The sequence below is a fragment of the Oxyura jamaicensis genome, chromosome 13 (assembly GCF_011077185.1).
Source record: "Oxyura jamaicensis isolate SHBP4307 breed ruddy duck chromosome 13, BPBGC_Ojam_1.0, whole genome shotgun sequence".
Taxonomy (NCBI): domain Eukaryota; kingdom Metazoa; phylum Chordata; class Aves; order Anseriformes; family Anatidae; genus Oxyura; species Oxyura jamaicensis.
Genome location: NC_048905.1, coordinates 10,490,078 through 10,504,315, shown reverse-complemented (window position 1 = coordinate 10,504,315; position 14,238 = coordinate 10,490,078). Strand labels below are relative to the sequence as shown.

The following is a 14,238-nucleotide window of genomic DNA, read 5'->3' as shown; positions in this document are numbered from 1 at the left end:
ACTTTCTAACACAGAACACACGTCCTAGCACCTTCCGGGGAGCCGCGGCGCTCCCGCCGGAGGGCCCGGGGACTGGTATAATAGAACAGTAAACAGTCCACTATCCCACCACAGGAAATCATTGGTAAACAGTGGTATCTACAGCGCAGTCAGCAATCACAAACACCCTAAATAATTGTTTATTTTTTTAAGTATGGTTTTTTTTTTTTGTCTTTTTTGTCATTTTTTTTTTTTTTAAATGATACTTTTAGCTGCTCATTGGAATAAATTCTGCAGCACACGAGCTGTGAGCTTTCGAGTCGCCGTCAAAGGACCGTAAGGCTTTCCTGGCTCCCTGGGCACCGCGAGGGCGGGAGGGGAGGTGGGGGGGGGGGGAGGGAGGGGGCGTCTCCGGGGGGCGCGAGGCCGCCGCGCGGCACGGGGACTCCTTTGGTTATCTGTCACTGAGCGAGGGGCACGGGGAGGGGGCCGGGGTCCTGCCCAGGGGGCACCGAGCCCAGCGGTGCCAGCACCCGCGGCGTGGCGGGGCTGCTGGCGGAGCCCCCCCCCCCCCCTCCCGGGGGTCCTCGAGCCGGTGCCGGGAGGGAGGGCGGGGAGAGGCGGGCGGAGAGGGGAGCCCCCCGGCTCCCCGCCAATCGGGAGCGGCCGTACCTCAGCAGCCCCGTGATTGGCACGCCCCTCCGGACCAATGGCGTGGCGGCGCGGGGGGCTCCGTCCCGCCCGGCCACCTGCTGGGCGCGGGGCCTCTCCTCACACCTGGCCCCGCCGCCGCCCCGGGGCCCGGCCCCGCCGCCGCCTGCCCCCCGCCCCGCGGGGAGCGGCCCCTTGCACACGCCGCCGCCACCCCCGGCCGCCGCCGCCGCCGCCGCCTCCTCCCGCCTGGAAGGGGCGCAGGCCCCGCGGGGAACGGCCCTGAAAGCCTCACGGTCCTGCTGCGGCGTTGCGGACATGTGCAGTACAGTGCATGGCAGTATCAGCTGAGCACAAAAACCCCTCTCCCCACCCCCCTCACCCCACAGCCGGCTAGACGTAGTAGCCAAGACCACGTTCCAAGCTGGTCAGACCTGCATGCATATTTGTGAACATTTACATAGGGCTGGCGGCCGCGCACGGAGGCTCCCAGGCGTCGGCGACGCGGGGAGGGCGCTCCCCTCGTCCCCTCCCCTCCCGTCACCCCCCCTCCTCCTCGCTAATTAATCATGCAAAACGACTTCGGCCGCGCCGCCCCCGACGGCTGGCACCCGCTCCCCCGGACCCCGGCGAGAGGCCGGGGGCAGCGCTCAACGGGTCCCGAGGGGAAAACGCCGCGAGGTCCCCGATAACCCCCCCCCCCCCCCCCCGCCGGCCCCGCGCTGCGCCGTCCAGCCAGCAGGACGGGGGCGCTCGGGGCTCGCTCGGGTTACGACAGCGGGAACCCGGGCTGGGGGGGGATAACGGGGGCCACCGCATGGCCACAGGGTCCGGGCTCCCCGCCGGGCTCGGCTGCCTCGCCGGGCGCCACGAGCCCCGGCCCCAAGAGGGAACGAACGGGGAGAGCGGCTGGGGCCGTGCCGCCGCCATCCTCCCGCCTGGGAAGGACACGGAGCAGCCGCCACTGCCCTCCTGGGCGCCCCGGGGGAAGCGGGGCGCGGGCGCCGGTGCCCCGGCATCGCCCCGGGTTGCTGGTGTCCCGCCACGGCCGCGCCGGCTCCTCCGGCTGTGCCCCGGGGAGCCGCCGGCACCCAACCCGCGGCGCTCCCTCCTCTCTCCTCCCCGCGTCCTCCGCGAGCACCGCCGCGGGGAGGAGCCGTGTGCCGCCGGGTCGACCGGCCACGAAACCAAAAACGCCAACGGGAAAGGAAAGGAAACGGAAGGGGGGAAAAAAAAATCTAAAAAAAAAAGTGAAAAAAGGGGAAGAAAAAAAAAAAAAAAAAAAGTTCTCTAGCAGAGTACAAAGACCTGGAAAGTGATGGAGCAACGACAGCGTCTTTGGAGCGCGGAGGACGCGGCCACGCGCCGCCCGCCACCGGCACTACACGATTCGGGGCCCCGGGAGCGCGGCGGGCAGGCGTCCGGCCCAGCCCGAGCCCCGGCGGAGGAGGAGGGCTGGCCGGGAGCCCGGGCTGCTCAATGCTCACCACATCCGAGGAGAGGCTTTGGGGAGGGGGGGTAAGCGCACGGTCAGGCCCTGGCAGCGGGCAGCGGCCCCCGCCCCTGGCCCGACGTCCTCGTCCTCTAGCGAATTGTGCGGCACAGCGCCCGCCAGCCTCAGTCCGCCTCCCGCTGCACCTCCGACGCGTCCGCCCGGCAGATGGGGCACGTGCGGTTCGCCTGCGAGGACGAGGAGAGACGGGGGTGAGCAGGAGCCCCGCCGCACCCCAACCCTGCCGGGCGCCGGCGGCATCCGCGGCACGCGGTGCTGGGCACTGCAGGGCGCCAAGGCCGGGCGCAGCACCCCGCGATGCCCCCGGAGGTACCTTTAACCATTTGTCGACACACTTGGCGTGGAACTCGTGGTTGCAGGGCAGGACGCGGAGAAGCTGCCGGGCCTCGAAGTCGCTGAAGCACACGACGCACCTGGGGGGATGGGGGCAGCCGTCAGAGCCAGGCCCCGCTGCGGCCCCGCTTCCCCCCAGGCCCCGACCCCCCGCCCGGCCCCCCCGGGCCCGCTCACAGGGTCTGCTCGGACTGGTGGCTCTCGGGGTTGAAGCGGTAGGACGGGAGGTGCTCGATGTCTGCTTTGGTGAGTCCCCGCGGCTTGGCCTCCCCCAGCCGCTCGGCCAGGTTCAGTAACGCCTGCGGGGAGACGCGCACGGCTCAGCCCCGGCGGAGCCACCCCGAAAACCCACGGGGTCACCCCGCGGGGCGGCAGAGCCGACGCACCTCGTAGTTCTCCATCTCCACGTCATCCACGTCCAGGTCCAGGCTGATCGTGGGCCCCACGGCCGTCGGCGACACGGGAAGCATGGAGCTGCGGGGGGGGGGAGGACGGGGCGGTCGGTGCGGGAGCCCTCCCAGCTCAGGGGGGAGCGGGCCGCAAGCCCCAGCCTCCGCCCCGGCGTCCCAAGGGGGCAGAGGAACCCTATCGCCCCTGCCCCACGCGTCCCACGGCCCCCGGTACTCACAGGAAATAGGGCAGGAAGCCCGGGTAGTACGGGGGGGGCGGCGGAGGGGGCGGCGGGGGGGGCAGCGCCTGCTGCAGCCGGTACCGCTGGGTGTTGAGCCGCCGGGGCATCATGTGGGGATATGGCTGCGGGGAGACGGGGGGGGGGGGCGCTCAGGGCCGTGCAGCACGGCCCCCCCCCTGCCCCGCCGCGTCCCCCCGTGGCAAGGACTTACCACGCCGAAGGGCAGCTCTTGGTGCAGCGGGTCGTGGGGGAGGTAATGCAGCGGCACGGAGGGGGAGAGCGTGGGGGCGTGGTGGGACGGGGGGTACGTGAAGCCGGCGATGGGGTGCTGCTCCCCTCGCAGGTCCACGTCATTGTCTATCCTCTGCAGAGGCTGTGGGGGAAACGGTTAGGCTGGGGGGGGGGGGAGAGGGGGGACAAACTTCATCTGCCAGTGCTAGCAGGGCATAGGCGGCCCGGGCAGCCCGCCCAGCTCACAACCACGGGGGGCAGCAGAGCGGATACCCCACCCCAGCCTCTGCCTCGGGACCCCGTGCCACTGAGGAGCACGCGGCGCAGACGCCCCCCAGCCCCGACTCACCATGCGCGGGTGCTGGGCTTGGAGAGGTACGAACTGCCCCAGGGGCGCCATGTGGGGCGGCTGGTGGGGGGGCACTGGCGGCGGGGGCGGGTGCAGGATGTAATGGTCGCTGGAGATGAGGGGGGGGAACGTCTGGTAGGAGACGGGGAGCTGTTGCATGGCGCATGCCTGGATCAGCTGCAGGGCGGGGAGAGAAACGCGGGTCAAAGCCCCCGCGGGCACCGCTGGGCTTCTGCCCCCTCCCCGGGGGCCTCAAGCAGCCCCCGCACCCCCAGCCCTCGTAATCCCACGGGCTCGGGCACCCACGGCCCCGGGCTGTCCCCAGACGTCCCCGCCGGTGTCCCCGCGCTCACCGGGGGCGGGAGGCAGCAGAGCGGGTAGTGCTGTCCACTGAACATCACTGAGCATGCTGGGAGCTGCTGGGTGCTGCACCCAGGGATGTGCTGGCCGGCGTGGATGGGGAAGCCTTGCGTCGTGACGGTGGTGACCGTGTAGGAGAGAGGGACAGGTCCCTGGTGCACCTGGGGACGAGGCGTGCGGTCAGAGGGCACGGCCCCGGCTCCGCTGCCCCTGTCCCGGCGGGGCGGCAGCGGGGCGCTGGGACGCAAGCACATCGCCGTCCCACCGGCACATCCGGAGTGGTGCTGAGCAGGGGCTGGGCTCCACGTGGGATTTGGAGCCCGCTTTGCAACCAGAGGTCAGCCTGGCACGGGCTCCGACCCTGCACCACCCCCCTGGATGATGTGTGGCAGCAGTGACAACGACAACCCTGCGAGGGGACTGCCCCCACCCTCAGCGACAGGGACCACCCCGGGCAGCCCCAGTGCTGGCAGGACCCCGGGATTTACACGCTCGGAGGCTGCAACCGGCCGGAGGGGACCCACGGACACCCCAGGACCCCCGCCTGGGGCCACCGACCAGGCACGAGGCCACCCCCAACGTGGCAGCAGCACCCACCTGGTCGTGCAGATCCACCATGAATGGGTTCTGGTGGGGCGGGTGAGCGGCCGGGTGCAGCATTCGTGGCGGTGTGCTGGGGAGAGCGTAGGCGCGGGGCTCATCTACAGGGATGTGCGGCTGCTGGGGGAAGGCAGGGTGCGGCTGGGTCTCATCCTGGCCCAGCAGGGTTGCCAGAGGGCGGTCGCGTCGTCCCCACTGACGTCTGGCAGGGGGGCTGCGGGGCCACGGCGGGAGAGAAACAGAGCAGGAGTGACCCCCGGGCCAGGGGGAGCGCGGCCCCTGCCCGGCTCCAGGGGGTGACGCTCAGGGCTGGGCTCCTCGTCCGGCTGCCGAGCTCCAGCTCCTCCGCTCGCCCCGTGCGCGTGGTGGCCCGCGTCCTCTGCGGGAAAGGGACCCCCCGCGCCCCGACCGGCCGTGCCCGCCGGCCGTGCTCCCCCACCGTGAGCCGCCCCCCCCCCCCCCGGCACATCCCCGGGGGTGGGCGCGCCGCCCCGCGCCCCGTACCTTCGCCGGAGGTGGTCGGGGCTGCTGCAGGGTCCCCCTGAGAACCGGCGCTGGTTAAAGGGGGCAGAGGGAGGCCGCCTATTCACTGCCAGTTCCCATGGTCGCATTGGTGACGTCGGGAGGCGGATGGGCGCGCGGGACCTCAGGCTCCGGGCAGACACCAGCACCTCGGATCCTGCGGGAAGGACAGCGCGTCACGGCCCCCGCACCCCCGGGGCGGCACGGGGCTGGAGCCCGGCCGGGAGCCCCAAATCCTCGCCCTACTGTGGGAGAGGGAAGGGAGGAGAGCCGCGGAGCCGGCCCTGGGCAGCAGCCGTGCCCTGGGATGTGCTGGGGGGGGGACTGCTGGGGCCGGACGCCTGCTTACCCTGCCTCTGCCCCTCCGCCCCCCCATGCAAGACACGGACACCGGGTGAGAGAAGCAAGCACGTGTTTTTGGCACAGAGAAGCAGGCAGCGGCTGCGCTGGCTGAGGGCAGCCCGGGCTTTCCAGCGCGTCCGTGGCGCAGCGGGGCTGCTCTAGGGGCTGCTGGGTCCCGCGGGCTCCTGCGCATCCTACTCTGGGCTCAGGCCACCGCGCCGGTGGCGTTCCCGTCCCTGCCCTGGCTGAGGCTCAGGCTGGGCACAGGGGCTCCCCGCTGCCCGCTGAGGGGGAGCCGCGCTCGGGACGGGGCCGACGGCGTGCAGCGAGCGGGGCGTGCGCGGCTGCAGCGGGGACGCACGAGGGCGGGCAGCCTTCCTCCTCCACCAGCAGCCGCGTGGGCAGGGGTCTTGCGGGGACACTGCGAGGCCAGGCCCCATCAGCACCCCGCCTGGCCGGTGCCCCCACACCGGGGCCACCCAGCAAAGCCCCCGCAGCACAGCACAGCACAGCCCCCCGGCCCTAACGGAGCGCAGCGCCGTGCACAGGAGACGTCTGCGCCCGGGGCTGCTGTTCCCCAGGCTCCGTGTGCCCCCGCTTTCCAGGGGACGAGGTGGCCGCCGGTCCCCTCTAGGTGGCCCAAGTGACCTCCTGCTCGCCAGCCTCCCCCTGCCTGTGCCGGGCAGCAGGGAGCAGCCCCAGCCCCAGCTCGCTGCTGCCTCCTCCTCCTCCTCCTGCTGCCCCCGGTGCCCGTGCAGGCCCACCCAGCCCCGCTCCACGGGACCGGGCACAACCTCCCCGCGTGGGCTCAGGCCTCAGCGAGGACAGCGGCACCCGGGGGGGGGGTCCCCGCAGGGGAAGGGGCCGCGGGGCCGCGTCCCCTCCGGGTGCCAGCCCCGCGCACGGAGCCGCTTTGCTCGCCCCGTGCCGCCCACCGGGGCGCCGGGTCCCGCCGTGCGTGGCCGTGGTGTCCCCCAGCTCCCCGTGTGTTCCCCCCTCCCCGCCACGGTGCCGAGTCCCCGGGTGACCACCGGGCAGCCCGGGGGAGGCAGCAGCAGCAGCCCCGGGCTCGGTGCCGCCGGGCGCCCCCGGTCCGACCACCCGGGACCCCCGGACACGGCGTGCGCCCCCCGGGCGGCAGGCGCAAAGTTAGCGCCGCGCCAGCGGCTCCCGCCCGGTGCCATCCGCCGGGGGCAGCGCCGGTCCCGGGGGAGCTGCCGCGACCCCGCAGCCCCCCCCCTCCGTTATCCCCCCACCCCCTCCCGGTGCCCCGGGGGTCCCGGAGCGGCGGGGGGGAGCCGCTCGGAGCGCCGCGCCCACCCACCCCCACAGCCCCGGAGGCCGCCGGACCCCGCGGGCCCGGCCGTGCCCTTAGCCCCCCGGTGGGGGCCGAGCCCCCTCCCTCCGGTAACCCCCCGGTGCCCTCCCCGCGGCGCGGAGCTGTGGCTTTAAGAGCGGCCGCTGCGGGGCCATGTGCTCGGCGCCAAACAAAAGCAATAACAAAGGCGGCCGCCGGGCCCCGCCGCCGCCGCCGCCCCGGGGCAGGCGCCCCCCCGCCGGGGCCGGTACCGGGGGGGGGACCGGGGGAAAGGGGGGGGGGGGGGGGGGCGGCGCCCGCCCCGCCCCCGGTTGCCCCCCCTCCCCCCCGTCCCTTCCGGACCTACCTGCACCGCCGCTCCGGGAGCCGCTGCGGCGCCCCCGCCCCCTCCCGCCGCTCTTTGTTCGCCGACAACGGGGGCCCGGGCCTGCCCCCCCCCCCCCAACCCCCTCCGGTTCCCCTCCGGTCCTCCCCTCCCGTCCCGTCCCTCCCCTGCCGTCCCCTCCCGCCTCCCTCCCGCCCCCCGCCGGGCCGGCCCCCTCCCCGCCGCCGCTGTTTCCGGTGCCTCTTTTGTTGTGCGCGGCGGTGGCGGCGGTGGCGGGGGGGGGGAGGGGGTTGGTGGCGGCGGGGGGGGTGCCTGCCCCTTTAAGAACCGGCGGCGGCACGCACCGGACCGGGACGCGGCACGCGGAGGGCGCGGGGGCGCGCGCGCGGCTGGCGGGAGGGGAGGGGGAGGAGGGGAGGGGGGGGGGGGAGCGGACGGGAGGGGAGGGGGGAGAGCGGCAGGCGCGCGCGCGCGCGCGGGGGCCCCACGTGACCAGGCGTGTCACGCTCCGCCGCCATCTTGGAGGCGCGGGGCCGGGCCGCCACGCGGGGCAGCGACGGGCCCGCCCCGCCGGGGGGGGGGGGGGGGGGTGTCCTAGCACCGGTACCCAAGGAGGGGGGGGCCTAGCAACGGGGCCCGGGCCTGGGCCTGCCCCACGGGGCCCCACCGGAGGCGCGGAACCAGGCCGCGGCCTCGCCCCGGGGGTACCGGGCTGCTTCCCCGGGCTGCCCCCGGCCTCCTCCCGCCCCCCCCCGGGGGCACGCAGCCCCCTGCAGGCCCCCAGCGCCCCCACGAGCCGTGCTGGAGGCCGGGGGCTGCCCCCACGCCGAGCCCCCCCCCGTGGCCAGGCCCGGCCAGCCACGGGCAGGTAGGAGCGCGGTCGGCCCCGGTGCCTGTGAGGCAGCCCTGCCCTGCCCTGCCCTGCCCTGCCCTGCCCTGCCCGCCGGCTTTGAAGCGCCCCCCGGGAGCTAATCCACCCGCAGCATCACCTAAAGGGAACCTGGGCTCGGCCACGCTGTAACGGCTCTGCAGCCTCGCCGGGTTCAGCCCTGCCCCGTTCCCGAGGACACTTCGCCCGCTCTCACCTCCTCACCCCAACGCAGCAGCCTCACGGATCCCCCGGGGCACGGAGCACCCCGGGGGCAAACTCCCTCCGCCGCAGCTCCCGGCAGCCAGCCGCTCCCAGCCCGCTGGCAGGGGGCACGGGGCAGACCTGAGATGGGTCCGACACACGCAATCAGGAGGGGAGAGACGCAGGGCTGAACCGTCAGCCCAGCCCTAACAGCCACCTCTCCAGGTCCGCTCTGCTACCACCCCTCCGCTTCCAGAGCAGGGGACCAGGGGGAAGAAGAGGCACAAAGGCCGCCCTGCGCCCTGAACCGGCCGCTGTCTGCTGGCAGAGGCAGCGCCGCTCCTTCCCGGGGCTGGTCCTGGGCACAGCACAAGCAGCAAGGCCCCGGCTGCAGGCGGGGGGCACGGACGCTGCGGGTGCTCCCTCCCGGCGCGCTCCAGCAGCGCCAGCTCCCCCGCGGCCAGCAGCTATCGATGTCCTGGGAGCAGCCATCGATGGAACGTGGCGAGGCGACGCCTGTGCTCCGTGCCCAAGCGGGCCGGGTGGTTCCTGTGGCAGAGCCGGGCGCAGCCGCACAGCCCCGCGCCTGCCGGCAGCCAGCCCCCACGAGGACACGGCGTGTGGAAGGGGCTGGCTCGGGGACACAGCCACGCACACACCGCCGCCAACGCCACGCTGCCCCAGGGCTCTGCCACCACACAAAGGCCACCGGTGACAGCATCTTTGTGTGGGCATAAGGCTGGGGGACCCCACGGGACAGCCCTCCAATGCTGCAGCAGCGCCAGTGGTGCCTCTGGGCCAGGACGAGGGGGCCTGGGTCCATCCACCCGCCCCCCTCTGCTGATCTCGATCCTCGCCCCGGCCACCCAGACCAGTGGATGCTCCCTGGCTGCGGGGGCTCCTGTCCCAAGGGGCTGCTCAGGACGGACTCGGCTGCCTCGCAGCCAGCAGGAGGCCCGTCCTCTCCCTCACGAGAGCCAGAGGTCGGCAGAATGGAAGCCAGCCCGAGCCCGGGCTCCTCGCGGCACCATCTGCTGCTGCCGACGAGCCACCTCCCCGGCCCCAGATATAGGTCAGGCCTGCCACAGGATTAGCCGGGGGCTTCCAGCGCCGTGAGCACGACTCCCGCTGGAGAGACGCTCTCCCCCACCCTCTCCCCGACACCCACCGCGCCAACAGCTCGCATCCGCGTTCTCCCCAGCCTCTCCCCCAGGTCCAGGGAGAGGAAAGCGCCCCAGATCCTCCTGTCCCCTCCCCAGCGACTGCGGAACAAGCGGGAAGAAACCGGCACCGGGCGCCAAGGAGCCCCCAGGAGCGTCCCCACCCCACAAACCCCCCCCGACAAGCCCCGGGGGCCGCCCCACCATCAGCAGGTGCCGCAGGGCGAGGTGCTTCTCCGCCGCGGCGCCGGGGGGAGAGGAGCTCCCTCCCCGCTCGCACGCCCGGCGGAGCCGAGTTCGCTGGCAGGGGAGGCAAGGACGCCTCCGCCGCGATCGCACGCCACCCACTCACGCCCCCGGGCTGACAGCGCTCCCGTCAAACGCCTCCAGCCACACACGTGGGGAGGCTGACATGAGGAGCGAGGGGAGCTGCACAGGCGGCGGAACTGATCGCGCCCGGCTTCCTGTCGATCTCTCCCACGTGGATTCTCTGATGCCTAATAGCGAGGCTGAGCTGCACTGCGGAGGGAGAAGGAGCAGCGTCTGCCTCCCCGCCCGGCTGAAGCGAGCCCGGACCTCGGGGACAGCCACCACGCCGGGGGCCTTAGCTGAGAGCGTCCGGCAAGTTGGAAGCGGAGAGAAGGCTCGCAAATAAGCTGCCAGCCCGCACAAGCCTTCGTTTCCTCAGGGCAGGGTAAAGGACCTGCAGAGCCATCTCCCCGTTTCCTCGGTTGCCCTGCGAACACCCGCACGGCCCGCGCAGCGCGACCAGGAGCAGCGCAGCAGACTGGGTCCCGCTGCAGCTCAGCGGCATCAGACCACGGGAGGCGTCCTCTGCTCTCCTCCACGCGCAGCTCAGAGTGCTCCGGCCCCGCACGAGCGGCCACGGACGTGTCCTCGCAGCGCAGGGAGCCCTCGGCAGCCCTTGGAGGACACGACTCCCCTCCCAGGGACGCCAGCGCCGCGCACCCTGCCCACCCCTGTCCTCCCTGGCATGGTGCCGCCGGCAGGCCCGCAGCTCGGCCGCACGCAGCGAGGGGGAGAGGAGCCCAACGGCCACGTTCCCCCCGGCCCTCCCCCTGCTTCAGGGCTCCTCTGCGTGGTGCTTCCCCCCCAGACACCTTCCCCAAAACAGAGACCCCACCTCCAGACCCCGCCTCCCCTCCGGTCCTGGGGAGCAGGGATCCAGCCCCCTGCTCCTCCCGAGTCCCCAGCTCCCCCGTGCCCCCTCCACGAGCATCCTGCCCACGACAGCCTCGGTCTGCCCAGCGAGCGGCCGCGGGGCCGGCCCGCAGACACCTCCCCTGCTGCTCCGCCGGGCTCGGGCTGGCCCCGCTGCCTCCCTCCTGCCGCCGCTGCCTCCCTCCTGCCGCCGGCAGCAGCGGGACACGGGCAGGGCCAGGAGCTGCAGGGCGGCGAGGAGGAGCGCTTCCCTTATCGCCCGGCTGAACCGAGCGCCTCTCGAAGGCGCTGGTGACAGCCAGGAAGTTGGGCTGGGTGCTTTGTTTGGCGTTTTAAGAAGCCTGCAGGGCCCCCGACAACCCACAACGTTCCTTTGCAGAAAGGAGCTCGGAGAAACGCCCGGTTCTCAGCAGCTGTTTGCCCTCTTTTGTCCTTGATTTCAGATCTGCCGAGGGGCTGCCTTGGAGGTGCGCTGAGGCAGGCGCTGGCCGGTGCCTCAAGCACGGAGGAAGCTTGGTGCCGTCCCTCCCCGGCACATCGCTCACGGACAGCCCCACACCACTCATGGGGATGGTTTTAAGAGGGAAAAAAAACGCAACAACCCCCCCCCACCACCACCACGGTTTCCAAGCTGACAGCCCCCGTGCACAAAGCCCGGCTGTGCGGTGACAACGGAGCCGCCCGGGGCGCAGGAGCTGGCTGACCTCTGCTGCGGCTCTGGTTGCAGCTTTTTATTGTCCCTCTGCCCCGCGTGCTGGAGCCGAGAACCCGTGCCCCGCTTTCTGAGGGAGCCAGGGGAAGCCCGGAGCTGCAGCTCCGCAGCTGGCGAGGCCAGGCCTGCAGGGACAGGGCGGCAGCTGGAGAAGCCACCCCGCAGGCGTGACGCCGGCCACGAGCGCTGGGCACGGCGCTCTCCTCACCCTTGCCACGCACACGGCCAGGCGGGGAGGCCTCCCAGAACGCCCCGTCCCAGGAAACCTGCGCTGCCCCCGGGGCTGCCCTCAGGCACCGGGCCGAAGGAAAGGCAAGGCGCAGCAACCTTCAGGAGAGCTGCCCAGCACCCCACAGCTCCCCAAAGGCCTCCTCGGGCGTTCCAGCAGCCCGTGGCAGCCTCACGCATCAAACAGGCGCCCCGGCGCCGTGCCTGCCTGCCGGAGCACCTCCTGGGGCGAGCAACCCCCCCCCGGCCATTTCTCCGGCACGCGGCAGGTGACAAACCGCACTGCCCCAGCGGGGAGCCGAGGGCCGGCGGGCACACGCTGCGCCCAACGCCTCGCTTCGGAGCCGAAAACCCCACAGCAGCAAAAAACCTCCGCGCTCCTCCGCCGAGAGCCAGCGCGGCGGCGCTCAGCTCCGGCTGCCCAGCCGTGCCCCGCGGCCAGGCTCACGTGACGGCCGAGCGGCTGCACACGGGAGGAGTGGCTGCAGCGACAGCCTGCCCGCTCCCGCCGGACACACGGCTCGGCCCAGCAAATCCCAGCGCTCTGCAGCTCTCATTGACAAACCCCACACGCTCTGCCCGGGTCCGCGCAGGCTTCGGAGAGAGCTCGGTGCCCGCGGCCCGGTGGAGACGCCGAGGGAGCAGCCAGCACGGGGCTCCCGGACCCCCCCGGTGCCCACCCGCACGAGGACGAGCCCACACCAACCCCAGGGCAGGGTTGGGAACCCCCGGCTCGGGCTGGGAGCCCACCCTGTGACACCGCCACTCCAGCACCAGCCCCTCTGCGATCTCAGCGCGCTCCTCCCCGCAGATGCTGGCGCTCCGGGAAGCGGGGACACCCGGCGGGACGCGGCCGCATCCAGCCCCGCTCCAGGTGATTTGTTTCATCCCGAGGCGCTGCCCCAGGGCCCAGGGCTTGGCTGGCTGCACGCACCTGGAAGAAGCGCCGTGAGGCAGACCCGGGCCCTACCTGCCGGCTGCTCCGTCCTTCCTCTAACAGGTCCCTAAAGCCGGGCTAATTAAATCTCCCCTAAACTCTCTTCCGTTTACAACACAGATCCATAGTCCCTGGTTCATTAGCTGGCTCTAGGCTTTACGGCTTGATCAATTCCCCTCGCGGGGCCCCGGTCGCAGGCAGGCAGCCACCAGCAGCGAGCAGCTTCCCCCGGCGAGTCCCCGGGGCCTCGCCAAGCCCGCTCTCCCCTCTTTGTTCTGCGCTCACCAGCCGGGCGCCGCACAGCACGGCAGGTAGGGGCGGCGTGCTCCGCCACCGCCACAACTCACACCGAGAGCGCCTGGCAAGAGCGGAGGCGGCCCCGATGCTCCCTCCGGTGCGGGGACAGCCCGGCAGGGACCCCAGGAGCGCAGCCCCAACCCTAAAGGCACGGCGGGCCGGGCTGCACGGCGCTACCGCCGCTCCTCTCGCTCCGAGGCGGCGCGGGACGAGGCCTGGCTCTCGCGGAGAGAAGCAGCGGCCGCCCCGAGCTCCCCTGCACGAAGCGGAAGAGAGCGAGCGCTGGGACCCGAGCTCACCATTTCCTGCCCTTCCCGGCCCGCCGCACACCGCCTCGCTTGGCTGGGGCTCCAGATGGCTCCTGCCACCCCTGCGAGCCTCTCCCCCGGTGGAGCCGCTGGCTCCCAGCAGCAGATGGAGGGAAGCGCGCAGCCAGCAGGGCGCCCGCGGGGCCGGGGTCAGCACCTGCCTGATGCTCCGCTTGCTGGCTTCCAAGCCACCGGGGCGAAGGACGCCGTCCCCAGCGGGCAGGTCCCCGGGACACCGCTGGGGGCCGTGGGGCCGTGACCCCTCGCACAGCGCGGGCGCTGCAGGGGGTCACAGCGAGCCGCGGCTCGGCCGCCCCGCCGGCTTCAGAGCGAGCACCCAAAGGTGACAAAGCACGGCACCCGGCGGGCGCTGCGCATTAGCAGTATTTTTAGACGCCGCGATGGAGCCGGCCTTCTTATTTTCCTCGCACCGTGCACCATTACCCGCCATGCACCGCAGGGCCGCCAGCGGCCGGCTCCCCTCCGACTGCCGCTGCTCCTCGGGGGCTCCCCGGTACCGGACGGACCCGGTCCCCCCGGCACCGTCACGGCACCCGCGGGGTCCCCGGGATCGGAGGGGTGGCACCGGGCGGTGGCACGGGACCGTGACGAGCCGAGCCCGGGGCCCAGCTCCGTGCTGGGGCGGCTGGCCCGGGGCACGGCCGGGGCTGGGGAGCACAACCGGGGGCTGCTCGGAGAGGGGGGCTCGGGGGGGCGCCCACCTTCCAGCACCGCCGAGCTCAGCCGGCCCAGCTGCCGCGGGGGAACGCGAGCCCTGCGGAGCGGTGCGGCACCGGGCCGCGCACACGCCGGGGGACCGGGCACGGACCGGGCACGGACCGGGCACGGACCGGGCCCCGCAGCCCAGCACCCCCCGGCCGCGCCCCGCCGGTTCCCGCCCCCCCCCCCCAACGCCAACTTCCCCCGGACTTTCCCCACCGCCCCCTCCCGGCCGGGCCCCGCCGCCAGGCCGCAGCCCCCGACCCGGCAGCCCCCAGCGGTGCCCCCCGGCCCGCAGCCCGGTACCGGGGACAGCCGGTGCCCGGCGAGGGGGGGCCGGGCCCAGCCTCACCCCCCGGGGCGGGCAGGGCCGGGCACGGCCCCGGGGCTCCGCCGCCCCCCCTGTCCCGGGGGCAGCCCGGGCCCCGCTCGCTCCTTCCCCCGGTGCCCCGGGGCCGCCCCCCCGCT

The 14,238-nt window shown here is 73.3% G+C and overlaps 1 protein-coding gene across 4 annotated transcripts; it reads right to left on the bottom strand.

The window, feature by feature from the left end:
- Positions 1 to 1,371: 1,371 nt before the first annotated feature.
- RNF44 (ring finger protein 44) lies at positions 1,372 to 7,536 on the bottom strand. 4 transcript variants are annotated; one of them, XM_035338485.1, is made up of 11 exons: positions 7,499 to 7,536; positions 5,152 to 5,326; positions 4,645 to 4,861; positions 4,041 to 4,208; positions 3,688 to 3,864; positions 3,319 to 3,480; positions 3,105 to 3,229; positions 2,863 to 2,950; positions 2,654 to 2,775; positions 2,457 to 2,556; positions 1,372 to 2,310 (listed from the first exon to the last, which is right to left on the bottom strand). In XM_035338485.1, the coding sequence occupies exons 2-11, from the start codon at positions 5,256 to 5,258 to the stop codon at positions 2,248 to 2,250; spliced, it is 1,329 nt and encodes a 442-aa protein (XP_035194376.1). In that variant the 5' UTR covers positions 5,259 to 5,326; positions 7,499 to 7,536; the 3' UTR covers positions 1,372 to 2,247. The 4 variants fall into 4 exon arrangements, with proteins under 4 accessions (XP_035194376.1, XP_035194377.1, XP_035194378.1 ...); XM_035338486.1 differs by lacking the exon at positions 7,499 to 7,536 and adding an exon at positions 7,176 to 7,196; XM_035338487.1 differs by lacking the exon at positions 7,499 to 7,536 and having other exon boundaries at positions 4,645 to 4,764; positions 5,152 to 5,311.
- Positions 7,537 to 14,238: the final 6,702 nt, after the last annotated feature.